Source organism: Passer domesticus, chromosome 1 (genome assembly GCF_036417665.1).
Source record: "Passer domesticus isolate bPasDom1 chromosome 1, bPasDom1.hap1, whole genome shotgun sequence".
NCBI classification, from domain to species: Eukaryota; Metazoa; Chordata; class Aves; order Passeriformes; family Passeridae; genus Passer; species Passer domesticus.
The window spans coordinates 35,600,922-35,622,122 of NC_087474.1; the positions used below are offsets into that span (position 1 = coordinate 35,600,922).

The 21,201-nt window shown below is 38.5% G+C and overlaps 1 protein-coding gene across 9 annotated transcripts in view; it reads right to left on the reverse strand.

Annotated features, from left to right (window-relative positions):
- Positions 1-323: 323 nt before the first annotated feature.
- Positions 324-21,201, reverse strand: part of SATB1 (SATB homeobox 1) — a 92,095-nt gene continuing 71,217 nt past the window's right edge. For 6 of the 9 annotated variants that reach the window (XM_064414052.1, XM_064414076.1, XM_064414058.1 and 3 more), the window contains 3 exons: positions 5,138-5,341; positions 4,543-4,638; positions 324-2,043 (listed from right to left, as the gene is read on the reverse strand). In XM_064414052.1, the coding sequence (XP_064270122.1) occupies positions 1,558-2,043; positions 4,543-4,638; positions 5,138-5,341 (786 nt within the window). In that variant the 3' untranslated portion in view covers positions 324-1,557. The remainder of the gene's footprint in view (positions 2,044-4,542; positions 4,639-5,137; positions 5,342-21,201) is intronic. The other 3 variants (XM_064414082.1, XM_064414100.1, XM_064414091.1) reach the window with 3 other exon arrangements.

Below are 21,201 nucleotides of genomic sequence, written 5' to 3' on the forward strand. Positions count from 1 at the left end.
AACCAGCTGTATCCATTATAAGTGCATTACTGCCAGGAATTGTAAATATGTTTATGCCTGATAGCCTTCTGACTCAATAATATCCTGCTATCTCTGTTGGGCAGGCAAGTTTTTAAACCAAGAAAAGACAGGTTATGATTTTCATAACCAAACTGTGTTTCTTTTTGAAGTATGTTATCTAAATTCAAATTTTAAGAAGGCCATTAAAAAAAAATCTGCCTGTGATTTTAAAGGAGAACAAAGTGGTGGCAAGAAGGTATGATGTGCACTAAGAACAAGTTATTCCTCCCAGATACACACATACGCAGACAAACCCTGCCATATCATACCATACAAACAATTTTAATTGTGTAGTTACAGTCAATAACCACTCCTAGTCAGAACATTTCTGCATAAAGAAAATTGTGATACACTTATAAAAACAGCCAGCTGTAACAAAATAACTGGTGTTTTCATAGCAATAAACTCATAAAAAAGAAATACACCTTTATACAGAAAATTTATACAGCTGTAGCTTTAAAATTGATTGTAAACCAAAGGAAGACACATTGCAAACATCAATTATTTTCACATTAATTGCATAAGTTTCTAAGGTGATCTATTAGTTTTATTTACCTAAGCTTATTTGCATGATAGTAAAAATTGCATACAACAATAAGAGTGAAGCTTATAGTATGAATTGCTTGGATAACATAGAGCACTTTTTATAGGCAACTGTGTAAAGCACATTTTCTCTATTTAAAACTTTTAAGACACTTTGTTTTACTGCCCATCAAAATACATTTATAAATAGAAAAAAAAAATCAGTATGGTAACAAGAGAAGCAATATTACATTTAACGGAAACTTCCAAAAAAATTAATTACAACATGATGCTGCAGGATCTACAAATAAATAATGAGGACTAAATCGTGTTTCACATTTTCTTTTTCATTTTCTCTAAAACCATGTAACAATGAGAATGGAAAAAAAAATACAGTGACCTTTATTTCCAAAAGAAAACAAATCTGAATTACGGCAGTGCCATATAATACAAGGCATTTGTTGGCATATGTTATCTTTAAACTGCATTCCACAGTCTATAGTTCTTTTGTAACATACAATAGAACAAGAGTAACAAACTCTTTTTATTTTACTTTTTTAAATAAATGTGATTTTTCAAAGATCAAGTGTGGAGTGCTACAGTAATAATTAAAAAACAAGAACAAAACAGAAACGAAAAAACAGTAAATCACAAAAGTTGTAATGCTTGTCTGAAGGCTCCAGAATCAAAATCACTGGTATCATGCTTATTGGGTACACTCACAGTGTATCCCGTGAACACAAATTAATATCAAACAATCCTCAACGCTTCATCTGTTGCTGCGAAGCAGTTTGTAAAATAGAGTAAAACATCTAGTGCAGTCTGCATTATCCTTTTTTTCAACTTTTGTGCAAGTTTTGGAAGATTCATTGGCCAAACAATGAATAATAAGGGTTTTTGACACAACGCAAGATGGAATTTTCATTTCATTAGTAAATACCAGCGGCACTGTTGAAAGAAAATAATACTTTTAGATCAGTCTTTCAATTCAGCATTAATCTCTGTGTTCCCTTCTACTGATAACTCTTCTTCTAGTTTAACTGAAAAAAGCGTGTTTGCATTTTTGTCTTGGATGCTGTCTTCTAAATCCTTGAGCAGCTCTTCTTCCTTGTATTCTGCAACATCCACCTCCAAACCAGAATTGTCCTTCAGCTTCCCATGGTGCTTGAGATAATATCGCTGGTTCTGAAAGAACTTGATAATGGTGTACTTGGGCAGGTCAAGCTGAGCGGAGAGAGTCTGGATTGCTTCTTCATCTGGATACAGGCCTACATCTTGTATGAAACTCTGTAGGATCCCTAGGGCCTCAACAGAAATCTTTGTTCGCGGCCGGGGTTTCTGACGATTTTCATCCTCAGATTCAGCTGGTGATGCTACTGTCGGTTGCCTTGGGGGTAGTCTGGGACCTGGTTGTTGTTGCTGTTGCTGCTGCTGTTGTTGCTGTTGCTGCTGCTGCTGCTGCTGCAAGACAAAGAACAGCAGTTTTTTGTACATGTATTCTTGCTCATATTTTGTAACTGAGAAAATCCTGAGGAGGGAGTAGGGGGAAGAAATTGCAGAGCTAGAAACAAAGGCTTAGTAAGTTTAAAGAAAAAAAAAAAGGAAGGGAAAAAAAAGAAAGAACAAAAAGAACACTGTAGCTTTGCCAGACCAAAAGCACCGATGATACAACATCGGTGCGGTTCAGCTGACAAATTTTAATGAACATGCTCCATGAGTCAAGTGCAGACAAGACAAAATGCTAAATGACATAGTATAGGATTAACTTGACCAGCTTAGCCAGAACTGTAGCAAGGGCAAAGTGAGAAAAGTGCCAGATGAGGGCAAACGTGCAGGAGCTCTGCCAGCAACGGCAGCTGCTGCCCAAAAACAAGGGCTGCAACTCTCTAGCAATAGCTAGACAAACGGGCTGGGGAGTCAGGGGGAAGGAGAGCATTTTATCTCTCTCAGAAATATCTCACTGCTGATCTGACCTCAGCATGCACTGAAGTCTTGTCAAACTTGCAAACATTACAACAGAATATGCTGGCTGGAAGTGCCTAACGTGGCGCTGTCAAACCCAGCCTCGGCAAGGACAAAGGGATCTGGAGGCAGGAAATCTGTGTTTCTCCTTCTGGATCTGACCTCTCCTGCCTGTACTTTCTAAGCAGGCCTGCACTGCCTGTATCCTAACAAATAAACAGAGAACAGACCTATTTACCTGCCTTTGTGTTTGTGCTGGGGATTATTTAGTTAATATTTATAAAGCACTAAGATGCAAAGCTCTAAATAAGTTGCACTATTATTATTAGAAGGGAACATGCTGCATTCCAAAAACTCAGGCAATAAAAATGAGCCAATATGCACATCAGAAGAATAAGATAAAGCAAATCATGATGTAAATAATTAACAAGAGCTTAAGATGAAGTTTTGCAAGCATGGATTCAGAAACATTCTTAAAAGGTGAGGCACTGAGCCCTAGAGATAGAAATGTTTTTCTCATCTACCACCAGAGTACAGTACACTATAAGATCATGTTTAAAATCAAAAGTAAATTTATCAGCTACTGTTTGTGTTGACAATTATTTTGCTGCACAGCACAGGAAGCACTGGTTAGTAAGATATTTTGGATCAGCAAATTTCTTGTCTTATGGTACAAACCACCAGTTATCATTAAAAAACAACCACAGCAAAACAAGCAGTTGCTATCACTGCATTTTATTTCCCTTTGAGAGTCTCCCTTCAATAATTTTTGTGTTTTGGTAGTGGCTTCCAGGCTTCTAGTAGCAGTTCTTTGAGACCCTAAGAAGCACAAAAACATTTACAAATGGTATAAATACTGGAGGGATTTAATTCTGTCCACTTCATAGGGACTCTTGTGGTTGTGGAGACTTCGCACAGACATCCACAACCGGTTTAGAAGCCACTGCTTTAAGTAATCTTCATATTTTAACATCTGACACAAATGCCCTGGAACTGGGGCTCCTTCCTCATCCCTGTTCAGGTCTTTCCATGTTTTATGGTCTGTGAGCAGTCCCATTCAAGGCTCCTGTCCTGAAGAGATTCAAGACTACTCCCAGCACATGAAATTCTTGTAAGACTGGAGGCTTTGTATATACAGTTTGAAAACTTGTGTCTGAGCTACATATTTATGCATCTACAACAATTACCATGTAGAACAGCAGAGACAAAACTCAGGCCCAATCTCCCAATCCTTACTCTTACAAGTCATATTAAGAGATTACAATGCAACTGCTTATGTGAATAATATTTATGAGATCAAACACACAACTTTTATCAACAAGGCAAGAAAATCTAAGTAAGTGGCATAGTGGTTGAATGTTTATACTGTGCATAAGCTTCTCCTTTTATCCCCTTAAGAAGCGATTTTATTAAAAACAATGTACATTTTCAAACAAGTGCTGTTTTATTACTTAATATAGATCTTTCTCTCTCTTTTTGCTAAATCAAACAGCAAGTTTCCAGGCTTTCACAATTATTTTAGTACTTGATATCCTAAGGGATTGTCTTATTCAGTTTGCTTTATCTTTAATATACACTCGTGTTGTTTCTGGCTGCGAGATAACTCTATCCTTCCTAGCTTTGTAAATATTTTTCTGTATAGGTAATACAAGTGATACACAGGGTCTCAGCTGAGGCTGGAAAAGCGTTGGGTAATATCTGCCCTTTAAGAAGGAGCAGTTACAAGGCTGACCTCAGGCCTTTTGTGAGATGTGATTAAAGAGTCCCCAGCTCAGAGAGACTGCAGTCCCCACTGACAACCTGGGCTACACAGCTTAGCATAACAGCCAGCTCCGCTCCCGGCTGGCAGCACCTGTGCCAGCAAAAAAGGGTGTGCAGCTCCTGCAGGAGGCCTGCTGGGGCTGCCGTGAAGTAGAGGGCAGCTCTTCCAAGCCTCATGGTGTGGGTCTTGCATCCCCTCCTGTCTCTCCCTGACATGGTGCCCTTGTGCCAGCTCACCTGCGGAGCAGCACCCAGCCAAGGTCCAGCGGTCAGCAGGCCTGGTAGGAAAGCGCCTCTATGCTCTCCTTTCCCAAAGGTGGTGGGAGAGGGGCTCTGAAGGAAAAACAAACAAATATTGACTCACCCCAGTCTCAGCTGGGGTTCAACTGGGATGAGAAATCCCCTTCCCTTCATTCCTACCCAGGACGAGCTATCACCGCTGAGGGCTCTTGTTTGGTTTTCGAACAGCAGCACAACAAGGTCCTCCTGGTCTGCTGGGAAGGAAGACCTTTGGCCGGTGCCACACACCGCTGCCTTTTGGCCTTGGTGCCTGTCCAGCCAGGCACAGCCAGCACGGGGCTCGCCTGCCCCGCACAGAGCTGCCTCTGCACTACCACCACACACATTAGCAAACAAGCAGCGAACCGAAACAAGAACTGCGGGTGGTCGCACGGTCTCCTTTGAACTGCGGTGCTGGATGGCAGCGCGCTCTTATCCTGCACCGGGAGACCTGCGTTGAGCCTGACCAGGAGGGAAGAAACACTAATTTCCTTCGCTCCGTTTAAAGCTTTATTTACTTAGTGCTCTGCGGGATTGGCCAAGGTAAACTAACCTGAATCTGTTCTGCTGGCACATGGATAATGTGGGAAGGCCTGTCACCATGGTGATGAACTGCATTGCTTTCTTGTTCATAAATGGCATCGCGTTCAGGCTGAGGAAGACTGAGGAACCTTCGGATCATGGAGAGATTCTCCCAGAGGGTCCTGTTTTCTGGTGATGGATCTTCTTTCCAACGTAACAGCTCACAGAGCCACCCCTTGAAGACAAAACCAGCAACACATTAGGTTTTTTTTTGTCACGCTGCAAGGGGCAAAATGAAGGTGAAATGTGTACTTTAGAGGTGCTGCATTCTCTCATCCTCTCACCTGATCAAAAGGGCTTTCACTGCACAGACTGGGCTTAAAGCAAACAACAGTGCACTGAGAGGCTGCCCATCCCTTCCACAGACCCTTACCAATCATAGGCATTTTGGAAAGAGTCCTCCCCTTGGTGTCACACCACAGTGCTGCTATTTGTTTGCTTGACTGTAGGGCTGCCTAACGTAAATCAAAGCAGTAGAGGAACTCCCCAGTATCTCTTCAAAAGACAGGAATCCTATGACTAAATGCAGTCAAGCAATAACTTCTTAATTTCTGCTACAAGAAGAGGTTTCTCTGCAGGTGAACTTATTTCAAGTGATACATAACTGTTTCCAGATTGTCCTCACAGAGCCAGAAAAAAACCAGTCTCAGTTTTATGTATAGGATTATTAGGGGTTGGGGGGAAGGAAGATGTGCTCTAGCTTCTGATACACCCTTTATACGTTTCCATGTCAAGGACAGCAAGGTGCCTATGAGTCTTTGGGGTACATAATATAAAGTCGGCTACAGTATCCTCTGCAAGAACAACTGAAGCAGTTGCTAATTTGCTTCCAAAAGAGACATATGAGTTCATCACGAAAATTTAATGCTTCTTTACATCTTAAAATTTAATTGAGGATTTTTTTCTCAACTGTGCACTGGTAGTTCTAAAAGAGGAATGCAAACCCTCTAGCTAGGACACTGTACATCAGCAGAAATTTTCTAATATATTAAAATTTAGGAACATAATATTACATGTATAAAACATGCACATTTCCTTTATTTTAGCTTCAAGGATCTGTTTTCAAAAATAGGTCCATGCAGTTTTATTTCTTAATGCGGTAGGAAAGATAATGTGACATTTTATTGAATCAACAAATAATATAAATGTACAGAAGCTTTTAGATCCTTTTTACATGTACCAATAGTGGATTAATGGTTTATCCAGACTGGTTTACTAACACATACAGTAGACTCATAGATACGATATAGATATGTATTTTCTTGAAGATACTCATATCTTTAGCTAATAGTTAAAATATTGCCACAATGGGAAGACTAAAAGTATACAAATAATTTTAGTGCATTCATATTGTAGATGAAAATATTTAGTGAGGTGTGTATAAAAATTGGAAGCATATTTGCTTGGATATAAGTGAAAAACTGAACAAATGACACAGAAGAAAATGCCCCCAAGAAACTATCAAAATGACAAATGTTATAGAGATGGTGGTAGCAGAGCTGAAAAAGCAAAAAATTTAAATGGGGCCAAAATCTGCCAGGTGCTCATGAGGTGTGTGAGGGAGCTGAGACAGGGGAGAGCAGGGCCAGCAGAAGGGCTCCCCTACACCCTGGGGATGGAGCACACCCCATTCCTTGACCATGCACAAAGCGGGGATGCTGGATATTGTTCCAGGGTTTAGCAAGATGACTTGGAAATGTGACCAAATGCCTCCACACAGAGCACACAACACCCAGCCTGTCCTGGCTGGAATTGTATGGCATGTTTTCAAAACAGTAGCAAGGGTCTCTGGAATCTCACTGGAATGTATTAGCAGGGCGAGCTCTCCCTGCCCCAACAAAAACAAGGTGTTGCTCATGGCTCTCTGCTCACCTTGCATCCACAGGATACTGAATGCTGGATGATGCTCAACAGCAGTATTCATTTATTGCAGTAAGTTAAAAGTGGTGCACTCAGAAAGCAGAGGCAGCTTCTTGGGTACAGAGGAGAAATTATGAGGAAGATTAACCAATCTAGATAATTTAACTGAAGAGCAGTTACAAAATTCTTAAGTAAAGAACCCCAAAGCCACAAACCATCCCATGCTAAAGCATAAAAATTGTCTTTTGGTTGTCTGGAATCTGCACTGCTTTACACTGAAAGTGTTGGTTTTCTTTCTAAAGTGGTGAAACAAAGAGCAGAGCTGTCTATCATGACAGTTTGGTGGAAGTAAAAAAAAAAAAGACAAGACAACCTGTCCTCACCCCGATACCTCTCCAAGGCATACGCACAGGCTGGAAGAGATGTTGCACCATGAATTTAGAAGCTGCACGTGTTTTGTCTGCTGACCATGGGAATCACAGGGTTTGTTTTTTCTTGAAAAGGAAGTAGAAACCCTTTATAATTAAAAAATATCAAGTAGAAAAAATAATTCCTAGGCAATAACATTTTCTGTTGATTAAACATATTTGCAATAGTTTTTGTTAACTAAGAAATACCTTCTGCCCTTACTGTCTTTTCTGTTTCTGTATTTACTAGGTCAGACCTTATTTTTATTAACTACTGATAGCTAACATTGTATTTACAAGGTTTTTCTCTCAATTTTTGCACTGAAACAATACTTCTAATGCCTTATCTAAAATTATTTGATGAATTGTAACCTGAAACATGTCTCTGCTAGCCTTTCAGGGATTTTGAGATTATGAAGACAGATAGTTCTGACAGGGTACACAGAAAAGATTACTGTTCTACCAAAATGTCTCTATTCCACTTGGCACATTTTTAAAGAAGTAGACACATTCTGATGAAACATTTGATGGAAAACATGGAAACAAACAACTGAATTATTTTACAATTACAAGGATAGAAACAATTTTTTGGTCTTCATGGTTTATTTCTGTACATATTTATCAAAGCTGATCTCACCAATGTTCTCAGATGAGATAGTGGACGGACAGCAAGAGAGGCTGTAGGGGCTTAGTTTGTTAAGAGAGTAAGAACTTTATCCCAATATGCTTTCTTTTGGTTCAAGATTAAAAATTCCAAATAGAAGTATTTAATTTAGCTTCTGGTTCAAAATTCTGTACATGAAATAAAGCTCATTCATAAAAGTCACCTACATGAAAAAGCATGAAATGATTTCACAAAATTTAGGAAAAACAATCATCTAGAATTTTATAATGGTTAATTTTAAGTTCTGTAAAATTTATATTTAAGTTATGTAAAATTTTTGTTTCCATTTGATCTAAAAAGGCATGAAGTGCTGCAGATAATGCAGCTGAATTTACAAGCAAGTGTAACAGAGCTGGTTTTTCTCCTTTCATACTTTTTTAGTCTAGAGCAATTTCTGCCTGGTTTCCTTTTTTCCTTGTCTTTATAGTTTTACAGGAAGTGGAAATGACCACAAAATAATAAGGAAATATTTATAAATCAGATTAGATCACAACCGGTTTATACAGCATATAGAGTACATTGTTAAGAAAACAGCATTAAAATAATGAAGTTGATACATTTATGCAGAAAGGCAAACCCCCCAAAAACTCTGCAATGACATTGGGAACAACCTTGATTTTAAAACAGAGTAAATTTGCCAGGCAACATTACACTGAATATAAAGAGAGTACAAAGCAAAATATAAACATTAGCCACATGTAAATATGTTTGGAGAACTTTCAGGATGTTACTACTTTTCAAACTGACAAAGTTTAATTTGACACCTTCTGTTCTAAAACCTTTGTTTCTATTCAAAATCACGCCTTTAGCTGCTATCAATCACTATGCTCTCCCTATTACTTAAAATACTGGCATGGGCCCTGGATAAGCTGAAAATGCCATGCAGATGAATTCTGAGATAATATGTTCAAACCTGTTATATACAACACAAATCCTGTAAAGTTATGTATTGTAAACCTACATTTATTGGGAACTAAAAGTCTTAAATCCATCTGCTACAAAGAAAATACTGTTATGCACTTTCAAGTAACCAAGTACCATCTGCAAAGGTCTTGCTACAGTAAGCAAGAAAATGGTGAAAAAAAAAAGATGCTAAACCTAAGATATTTAAAATAAATAAGAGTCTTCTGTCTGGTTTTCTGATAGGGATTTAGTAAAGAAAAACAAGACATTAAAGGAAAAAAACCTGTGAAAGCTGAACTGCCAAACTATTGCAGGAAAAGCGCAAAGAGGATAACTGCCAAAACTTGGGCTCTGCAATACCCATGAGCATGCTTATTTTAAAGAAAACATCTATGCATTTTATCCATATATCTAAATTCTATTCTTTTCAGTCAGACCTCTGCTGTGCTTAAATAAAATCTTCTGCTCTTTCACATGGAATTTCTAATAAAATATTCTTCCATTCTTTATTATTGAAAAGAAATCTACACCTAAAGTGTAAATATCTGCCCTAATTACATCAAACAGGACAGCATTACAATAATGAAAAATGTTCTCTGGCCAAAGCTTTTCAAATCAGCCACAACAATACCTAGTCTGAGAAGGGAAAGCTACAAGGTCAAGCAATTGAACTTGTTTGGTTAATTTGTTACATTGATAATAATTTGCCAAATTATGAATATTTCTTACAGAATAACAACGACTTCAGCATTTTTAGAAAGGCTGTAGCATAAACCTAAAAAGGGAAAATATTTTAGAGTATCAATGCTAAGACCTGTTCAGGATTTTTTGGTTATAGTGTATTTAAGATTATTTTGTATCATTCTCTGAGGCATATAGTATAATAAAAATCTATGGTGTTAAAAGAAATCAATCTAAATAGGGAGGTATTTGATACCAACATTTTAGCAGAAAGTGTGAATTGCATTTCAGCATCTACCGTGAACAAAGACTAAGTACATAATCCATTAAACAGTACTTCTAACTAAAAAAAATTGAGAATTGTAGACTAAACTAAAGTAGGCATTTTGAATGAGCACATTTTCAGCAACTAACTAGAAAGCTAGCAATTTATCATTCAACAAATAATTTTCTACTTTTAAAAGAATCTGTAAGTGTTACTTATGCTAATGAAGACTGTTTTTAATCTGCCCACAAACATGCTAATAGAGGGCAATTTTTATTATTTACAATGCTGAAGGCACTCCAGTTTATAGAACGCAGATATGAAATTACACTTGGTAAAATGGGCTCTTAATTGTCTGAGCAATCCAAATCCTTCACCTTTAACAGGAAAGCTTATAGACAAAACAAAGGAAAAGAACTCAGGGACTAAACTTTAAATATTGACTTTTTCCCCTTCAAAAGCCATCCAACTTGCTTTACAATCTCATTATTGTTCCAAACAACTGCACTCATCTTAGATACTTCTATTTCTTTACTCAACAGATTCCACATGTACAAGGGAAGAAAAAGGGCCAACATAACCACTATCATATAGGCATATAGTATTAGTCTTTAGTATTAAACTTGTAAGCTGCACATTGCACAGAAAGGTTGCTTTTGGAAAAGTCATAATACTTTGAGTGAGATACATAATGGTAGCAAAGGAGTACTGAAAGCATTTTAAATTATTTACTAGGTTAAAAGGGTGAAATGGTACTTTAAATACATCAAATTTCATCATCTGGGCCATTTTTTGGTGGCAAAGTGGTATTGATCTTTCCAAATGCTTAAAATTAACTATTTCCAGAAGGTCATTATTTGATTAAAGGCATTAAAGTTGAGGGCAAGAAATGATGCACTTTGTCTTCTTTCCCATTCAAATAATTGTGTAATTTAATCAGAACTATCCCTTCAAGTCCTGTAATAAAAATGTTTGTCTTAAGATATTGTTCTTTACCTAACATATTAACCTTTAAATGTTATGAAGTTCTTAAGAATAATCTCTGCTTAGCGAAGATTCTTCCATAATGCAATGAAAGGATCTCCAGCATTTAAATTGATAAGGCCAAATTTCCCCTACACATTGATTGGAAAATGCATTAAACCCTTCAACTGAGATTTCTCACAGTGCTGAACAGGATCAAAAATTCAGGGAGTTCTGAATCAGTAAACTCATGCATATGGCATTGAGAAGCAAAAATAAGCAAATGTCACTTCAGCACAAACAAATACGACCAGTAAGTAACAATGGACACTGCTTATTTTCTCTGGGAAATGTTGTTTGTGCTACATTTACATTATCTGAAAAAACAGAACAGGGAAAACAGGGAACACCCACTGCAGGGTAAGAGCAGAGCATTTAATTCAAAATTCATTTTCATGCTAAGATCCCTTAAATCTGACTTATTTCTGTGTGAAATACCTGTGGCTTTAGATGTGGGAACAAGCCTACATGACAAGAGCAGTCCTTTTTACCCTTAGATGTTATTCTGGAATTTCCTGCTGTAGGAAAATTCATTCTGCCTGCAGGTTTATCTTTCCTAAAATACATAAAGTGTACTGGCTAGCTCCTATGCAAAGCTAAACAGACTTAAGCGCTTCACAGAAGAACTGAAGTCTATTAAAAGAAAAGTCACTGGGTATTTTTATAAAGAACTGGGATAACTAATAACCTACTGGACCTAGCAATTTTTTATACTGACCAAAACATTTGTTAGAGTTCATTTTAGCTTATTTTTTCAGGAAATTTTAAGCACTGATTTCCTTCTGTGAGGCTTACAATTTCAACTAATTTTAAAAACTGCAGTGAATATTCAATACTTTGGGACTTCCCTATTTTCCTAAGAAAATTGTGCATCTTGAACTTAGGAAGCAAAAGCTCATTTTCAGCTGGTTCAAGAAGATGAGTAGAGATACCAGAATATGAATTCTCTTCTTGATATGTGGCCTAAAGTGATAATAAATGTACCCAGAACAATGGTTGCATTAGTATTTTATTCACACTAATAAGCCTTAAATTTCAGGCTTTGCCTTTGAGCATCGTCCTAAATCAGAGAAAGTTTGAAACCTGAATCTGTCCCTTTATCTCCAGATATTCCTGGTTAATCTATTTTACTGGCTTTCATTACTAGAATGTTGAAAAAGGAAGGCAGATGTGGATTTTAAGTAAATCTGTATCTACCATCATCACAGATGAGATTTGAAACTGAAAACCCCACAACCTCATATGGCTTTTCAGAAGAAAGGTAAACTTCACGGGCAGAAAAAAACTTTGAAAAATACTGAGACAGATTATGCCATTCCTTAACTTTCTTATCCAACCTATTATTCAGCTACACCATCTGTCTGCATGGTACCTCCACCTTTTGTCTGTGTGGTGAAAATCAAATGACCAAATATATAGCAGTGGTACACAAATTTTCAGTGGTATTTTAGTTTATTTTATTAATGTCTCTTCATTCCTCTGCCTTTTCCTCTCCCTAGCCGCAGCATTTCAAAGTTAAATACACATTTCTATCCAAACAAATAAATAAGAAAGGGAAACTTGCTAAAGCAACCTCTAAAATTCAATGACAAGCATCAAACAAGTACAGAAGCAAAATGATGTGGAGAGCTGTTTCGCTGTTCCCACAGCCTTGTCTGTCATACCACATCTCTGTTTCTACACAGAGCCATGGTGAGAGGCCAAAAGCCAGTGCTTGCAAAAATCTACCTAGATTAAGGTCTGAGGCTGTATCAAAACTGGTCCATGTGTCCCCTGTGTATGAGCACTGCAGACACCACCAGCTCACGGACAGAAAGAAACCTAACCTGTAACTCTAGACCTGACTGAAAACACAAGTATCATTACTTTTTAGCTGAGTAGAGAGAAAATTCAATAATCTAAATTAAGCGCTTCTCCCAAGCTTGGTTTCTTTGCTCTCAGCTTCCTTCACCTTTTCTTTCCCCTGTTCAAATGTATCTTTTTTACAACATTGTCTTCAATTACCTAGCAATGACAGGCACCAGCCCTCATCAAAACCACAACGTATATACCTTTGAAAATCTTATATGAAATGCAACTACATTCATATGCAAAAAGAGAAAAAAGTAATAGACGCAAAAAAAAAAAGAGTGCAGCTTTACTCTACCTTCCTGCCCTCCAGATCCTTCCTCTTTCACACACACCTGATTCAATTGGCATTGTAAGCGTGAGAGAACATCTGACAAAAATGAACTTAACAATAATAAAAAAAAAATAATAGAAAGAAAAACCACCTGCTAATTATTAAATAAGCCAGTCTTAGTCTGGTACATTACTTTTTATAGTACAGTCATATAAAATGGGTCAATGGGTTTCACAGAGGGTGACTGATAATATATATCAGCCCTTTATCTTTTATTTAAGCAGAAAGAAGTACTGATTTCACTGCAATATCAATGTGTCCCTTGAAAGTAAATACAACCCTAAATTCAACCACGACCCTTAACAGCCCACATTTATTTTTTCTTAAACATGCAATCAATTTTGTATGGCAGCTATATCTGCAGTTTAGTTAGAGAAGAGTCTTTAATAGAAAGAGCCTGGCAATTTTAAAAATCTTTTTTACTACTATCAATTTACAGTGAACAGCAAACGTTTATTATTACATTCCTTAAAGAGATTTAACATTTGCTGTGGGGGAAAAGACCTCCAGTAAAAGAGCCATTGGGCCAAAGTGTCACTTTTGTAATTACTTATATGTTAACCCATCATGTTGTTATATATATATTTTTTTAAAATATTATAATTTCCCAGATGGAGCAATTTAATTTCATGGCTTCTTGTCACATGTTTTTTCTTTCCAGAATTCATTTTGGATCAGGGGAAGATCTACCACACATTGAGAAATCACAGGCTCACAGATATTTGGACTTCACTGTAAATGCAGTTCAGCTGACAAGATATTCCAACAAGTGACATCATTCCAAAACATACACAGCTCAAATCCATTCTCAGACATTCCTTCAAATTTTCACAGTCTAAAAGCTTTCATGTAGACTTGAGTTAGACATTTAAATATTCTGAGAAAATGTCTCATCTCTTGCAGTTAAACTGGATTCTGTGGCTCTCAGTTTCACAGTGAAGAACACTTAATGCCTTGATAAAGCCAAGGGTGAGGGGAGTCTTAAGAAAATTGAAAAGAAACTTTTCTCTGACTTTCCTCCAGATTTTGTTAACCACAGCAACACTCAGAAAATTAATAACGTTCATTATCTCAAAGCAGTTAAAAAAAAATCTTTAAAATCCACACCTGTGAGAGTTCGATGCCTCCCAGCAAATGAGAAGGGAGCAGCCAGAAGCACGTATCTTGCCCATGGAAAAAGAAAGGCAGTGAAATCCTCAGAAAGCTAAAATACCCTTACTTGAAGCACAATTGCTTGCGGCAGAAACTTAAAATAATAGGAAAGCTGGATCAAAAGGGAAGCTGGAGAGATCAGGTTTCTCTCTCCTGGGTGGGAACCAACACAAGAGTGCTTCCAGGTAGTTTGCCATCAGGATGAGGTCAAGAACAGCCACAAGGGAAAAGTTCCTAGAGAGAGCAGTTCTTAGTATTACAACTTTCCTCACTGGCCAAGAAGAGTGCCAGCCCAGCTGAGTCCCAGTCCCAGCTGTATTTCCAGACAGCAGTTTGGGCAGTACCTTCTGTCCTTAAGTCAGGGACTGCAGGGAGCAGCACACATCCTCTTGCCCTGAGCCCTCCCAACCTGTTCCTCAGGTGAAAAAGATCAATCCTTTTAGACTCTTTATATAAAATAGGAGTAGCAAATGATTTATTGGAGGTGAAGCAAATTGGCTCCCTTAAAGCAAAAAAATATAAAGAAACTAATTCAAGCCTTTCATAGTTGGGTTTTTTTTGTTGTTGGTTTTTTTTTTGTTTGTTTGTTTGTTTTTTAATAACTGATCTTACATAAAGAGTGGAAACTTCCTGTATCAGTAGAACTTTCTATTGCATGCTACAGGTACTAAAGATGCTAAGCACCAGGGTCAGCAAAATAACCAATCACCTGAATAAACCCACAGATGTTAACTGATATATGTGTCGTTCTTGCTAAGTTGGGGTCCAAAACTTCAAAGAATTCTGCTACGGACTTCTCAGTCCAAACATCTTTGCTTTACAAAGATTCTAAAAATCTAGTCATAAACATACTATATTTATATGCTTCTAAAATTCCATCCTGAAGTAAAGGAACGTAACAGTGCACAGGAATAAAAATGATATGCCCCCTGAATAACAATGTGCTTTCAGATAGAATCTGGCAGATTTGAAATTAGATAAATATTTGCAAATTGGAAATTTCCCCACTTAGCTAGCTGCGTGCCTGCTCTAGCCTATACAATAGATGCCAACAGTTTGGGCTAACACATAACCAAAATCTGAAGTTTGACTTAGAGGTTGAATTTGAAGAAAATAAAAAAAATGATGCAATGCAAAATTATTAGGAACAGCAAAATAAAAATTTATCTGGAACAAAACATCATCTCCTTTCTCACCTTGCACCTAGAAGTCCTGCAACATTCTTTCAGGTGTAATGTGTTTTGAAGTACACAGTTTAGGGGAGAAAACACACATCTGTTATTTCTTACTCCTGCCTTTGCCCAGCAGCCATTCACCTGATTTGTAATAGGTCACTCCTTTAACAAATTACTTCTTGGACTGTTACTGTATATCTGTGCTTGCACAAGATGCCTTTATTCATTGCAGTTACATATTTAGCAGCTCTCAGTTTTTCAGCAGGAATTCTACCCTGTCATTTCCTGTTTAGTTACGGGTTGAGCTCGCCTTTGTTTTCTGTGCTGTTTACTTGGTACCCTGCTTCCCCCACAGCCGGGAACCACAGGCTGCTCGCTAACTCCTCAGCCTCCTCCTCGCCTCTGCCACCACAGCTTTGTTTTCCTTTATGCCCATAGTTAACTCTCATACAGCTCACTCAAACTTTCCCCCTTTTTATTAATAGTTAAAACACTGATATACTCAATCTTCAAAAACCTCCTGAATCAGTGGTATGCTCACAGAAGGCACAAGCAACCTGAGAAATCAAGAGTATGGCTTTTTTCCTGGCTAAATCTGTGTCACCATGCAGAGAAAGGAACAATGCTTCACCCTAAAAGCCAGCAGTGCTGGTGACCAATCCAGCAAAGGCCAAGGGCATGGAGTGCCCACACTGTGCCCCACACACAAAGGAATATGTGTATAAAGTCATGGTGTGTGTGGGGATGTGCCCGGGGTGGGATTCCAGCAGGCAGGGGACAGGGGTAGGACAGGATAAAAAAGCAGATGGAACAAAAGTGGGTGGTGAGGGACAGGAAGGAGTGGGAAAAGTCCAACGAGAACTAAGAGAAGAGCCATATTGAGAGGAATAAGAGAAGGTGGTGAGATAAAAACAAAACAGAAGGTGAGGGTATAGAAAGCAGGAAGAGAGATTAAGAAAATCCATCCTGCCAGAAACAGCACCTCTTGTCAGGCAGACAGCAGGTGCTGCCTGGGGAAGAACTGATTCACACATCTGGAGTGTAGGAACCAGAACACCTCTACCTAAGAGAGAAAAACTAAAAATAAAAGGCTCAGAGGAGGTGGCAGAGGGTGCCATACTTTCTTCTTTTGGCAATCCAGTGCTTCCCAACTGCATGACATTTTTTTGAATAGCTTTCTGGAGAAATGAATGCTGTATTTCCAGATTTTTGCAAGAATTTTGACAGTTCATTTCAGCATTGCCTCATCCAATATGAACCCTTCCTGTCCTCCTCTTCATCTTACTTCAGACTTATTTTTCTGATATCTGCAGCCACAGCACTTCCAGGGATTTGGCTGCTCCTCCAGAATAAGATTTTCACTTTTTTGGGGGCCTGCATGGATCCTGGGGGAATCACTAATGAAGATGGCACTGCACGCAGTGAGGGACACTGATGGCACACCTGCACCAACCAACTTAGCTCTGGGAAACTAGTAATGCAGTCAGAAATGCAGTCAGTAGCTGCTGGCCAACTGGTATGAGCGTGGGTCTTTAACCTTGTCTGCAGCAGCCTGGGGGGCCATCCACACAGCCAAATTTCCTGCTACAAACTGCACCTTCAGTGGCTTTCAAAACCTGTCCTGTTCACCTTCTTGTGACTGACTTCAAACACTGAGCCTTAGCTCCCTGACTCTTGCACTTTCAATATTGCCACTGCATCACAAATCACTGCCAATGGACAAAACAACCTCTTACCAAAGCTACTTTTTTTTTTAAACCTCCCCTGGCAGCCTTATTACAGATTAGATTTTATGAATTTCTATCCCATGTACTGCTCCACTCCTCCTGCCTGACAATACCTGGAAGAGCTTTCGGAGAATCTGCTCAGTTCCATTCTGCACACTTACATTTTTTTTTCCTTGCTACAAAAATTATTTTAGAGTCTTATAATTAAAACTTTCTATCAAAATAGCATAGCTTTTTTCTCTGTGTAGGTAAACTAGCCAACTGTGATCTACTAAAGAGTAGATGGTTTAAAAAAAATACCTTACCAAGTACTGATGGCTGTTTAATTAGGGAAAGCTGAACAATTTACCAGAAAAAATGAATTTATGAAAAAACCCAAAACAATTTACAGAATTTTCTAGTTTCCTAAAAAGTGTTTTTATAAGAAAACATGTAATTTTTCATTATCTGTTTTCAAAATAAATATGGGAATGTTTTAATAAAAATATGATAAATTTTCCATTTCCAAAAATTTCTAAAGACTTTGAGGAGTCTTTTTTAAAAATAATCTTTTCCCAAAAGGAAGAGGTACAGGGAAGGGTTAGCAGGGAGACAAAATCCACGGTGAAAAACTTTGCCAGAAAATTTTATTTCTGGTAAATTTAGGTAGCAGTGAAGACTACATTTTGTGGTTAGAAGCTCTTCTTAAAGTGAGGTGTTTGCTGGCATGTTATTTTGAAAACCAGCATGGTAGGATGACTTCTTTAATAAGTGAGCATAAACCCCAGAGATTAGAAAGTCTCAGAGTGAGTGACAAACCCCTGTGTGGTATCTGATTTCTTTGCCAAAACAGGGAAGGTTTTTAATAAAGGTCAAAGAGAAATAAACTCCAAAGACAGCAGTGTCTCTTCCCCCTGTATGTTTACTCTTTTATTTCACCCCTTTACAGCTAAAGGCAGACCTTAACACACACACGCACACACAAAAGGAAACAACAACCAAAGAGGAGGGGAAAAAAAAAAAAAAAGCCTGAAATTTTAGTTACACCACATGTGGTTTTCATTTGTGAAAAATGAACAAGCTGTTTGTGGTTAAACTGTCTAATCTGCTGTTATCAATCTAGCACTGCATTCAAGATTTACAGGATACATCAGCTTCTGTGCCACATTAGCTGTAAAAGGGAGAGGGGGTGGGAGGAAAAAGGAGGAGGAGAGAGTTTATCCTGAGGAATAATATTTCCAATGCAGCCACACTCACACTACATCTGGTTGTGCTGGTAGCGGCAGTTAAATTGAAATATTTCACAGCGTGTGTCAGAAACATGCAGAATGGTAATTATGACAGATCTGATTAAGCCTGAGTGCCACTAGCTCCCTGGCCAGCTCCGGTTGTGCAGGTGTGACCTTGTGCGTGCCTGCGTGTGTAAATAAAATTAATTACAAGCGAGAGGGCGAAGGCTTCGGTGACATCACAAAGCGGAGAAACTCCCAAGGGGGAGACCTAATGGAATATTTTCCCTCAGTCTAATAATACAGTTCATATTGACTTGAGGTAATTAGTGGGATCATTAAAGCAGTTTTCCCGGCGTATTTGGCTGCCTGATCAGATTAGTGAAAATGTTCTTCAGAACAAGCCCTGTGTGGTCTGCCAGAGAAGGAGGAAATAAAAAGCAACAAAGCATATTTTGGAATGATAAGCAGCGCTGGACTTTTTTCACGGCGTTTTGCAGGGCCAGTCTCAGGAGCCTGGGTGCCTGACTCTCCTGACCAGTTCAATATTTCATCCCAGGTGCACATGATCCTGCTGCATGTCACCTGAGACTTTTTAATTTTTGTTCTTCTGTACTTCAAAACTATGCCATCCCTACCCCTCAATGCTTAAAAAAAATCAGATAAAAGGCTTGTGGGATCACAAGCCCTAGAAGAAATACATTAAGATAACTGGGGGAAGGAAGAAGAATAAATATGTGATCAGATCTTCCCCACCTCTCCCCAAAAGTCTAACAGAAGACTGAAGGACTGGCTTGAGAATCATTAATGTTTTCATTTCCTAATGAGCTTACCCCAGCAGAAGAAAAAGGGGGAAAAAAAGCAAGAAGTTTAACTATGATATAAAGTCTTCCACAGTAACAGAACACAGAGCCCTAATCAAGAAATGGACCATTTGTTTAAAAACAGTCTATTGAGCATGCTCTACCTTGCAAATGGAATATGCCAAGCTCTGTCACAGATGGCAAGCTTTGACAGTTCCCATCCGTAGCGTCGATACTCGACAGTTCAGCACAAGATCAGTGACATTCTGTCTCATTAGAGCCACGCTAATTATCACAGCTAGTTTCAGGGGAAACCATGTGTTGCAATGGTCAATTTGAAGGAGTCTGTGCATCAACAAACTGGTAATAAGGATCAGACACCTTATTATATGACAGCATGCTGCCTATGATCTGATTTACTGAATCAGAGGTACTGAGGCAACACTGAAGCCTGATGGGTTATGGAATCGCGTGTACACAATGAGTAGCTGAAATATGCTTTAAAAATAAAAGGGAGCTATATAGAAACAATACAAATAAAAAATTTAAAATGGTGAAATTATAATATGGAGTTTTTTCATTTGACATTAAGACATGCAGAGATGTTAGAGATCTTGTCAGCCAGTTTTATCTTTAATCAAATCATATAAGATAAATAATTCAAAATGAAAACTGTAAAATTATGGATTATGCTAAATTATAATTCATTCCATACTCTGATTTTTCAGTTTCAATAACATGTACCAAACATTCCTTATGTTGTGCCGTCTTGATGCTTTAACATAATTTTATATTTTGTAAAGAGCTTTCTCTTCTTGGCTCTCTTTTTTCATTTGTACATTTAATGACTTAAACTTGTACTTCTCCTAGCTTCTCTCACTCATTTATGCTCTTTCCACCAGACAAAAACCATCCAACCAAAACCCCCCACTCTGCTGTTTCTGGACACCTGCGGGCCTCATCCAGCCAGGCACTCAGCGGTCCCAGCGCCTCCCAGGGACGCGCCACAGGCTGCGGCCGCGAGAGCGTTAAGCATTAACTCCCAACCGGAGCAGGGCAGGTGTGCACCGTATCCCTCCAGGGAAGCTCTCCTCAGGGCTCAAATACGCTCCATCTCCTGAAGCTGCTACCAGTCCTTTAAACGGCAGCATTTGAACAGCTCCTGCTGCCACCCGTCTGGCTGGGAACCTCCAGCCTCAGCTGATCTGACCCCACGTGTAAAGCATGCTCAGGAAGCACTCTTTTTCATCAGTGTGTCAACAAACCTAGCCTCTGCCTAATGTGTTGAAAGGGCTACCTGGCTCCAAGGAGGTGTTTGAAGAGGTCAATATAATCCTCTTACCAATTAAGTATTCTCTGTACCTGTTTCTTTTTTATGTTTTTTTATTTCAGGTTTTTATGCCTTTTTCTCCCTCCTCTACATAGATTTACGTGTGCAATTACATGCTGATGTGAACCACCTTGAAGATTTTAAGGTTGTTTCTCTTCAGCATCTTTGTTGATTCATGAAGCTACTGTATTCTTTATTAAGGGGAACCCAAGGTTCACTGAAGTCAAGCCACTCCACCAAAGCCATACCAATAATGTGGGATATAGTCAGGATCAATGCCAGCCCTTTCTTGGGTCTACCGTGATCAAGAGATAAGACAGTTAACTAAACTCAATTTTTCTACTCCCTTTCTGAGAAGTTTTGGGGTTTTTTTTAAAGCCATGGAAATTTCCTGAGATTTTAACCTTTATTTCTGAGAGCAGATGTTGTAAGAGAGACTAGGACATGGGGCAGAAGAAGGACATGGAACACTCATTTTTTTCCCCTACCAGAAACCTGAAAATCTTTTTTCCTCTGACCTGGGCAAGACAGAACACACTATGACTCCGTAACTCGATATTTTGTGAAAGAAACAAATCAGCTCTATCTGCCAATTTTCACAGTTTCACTGAATGACATGCCGCTTTATGGGGCAATTCTTGATCACATGCAAAAG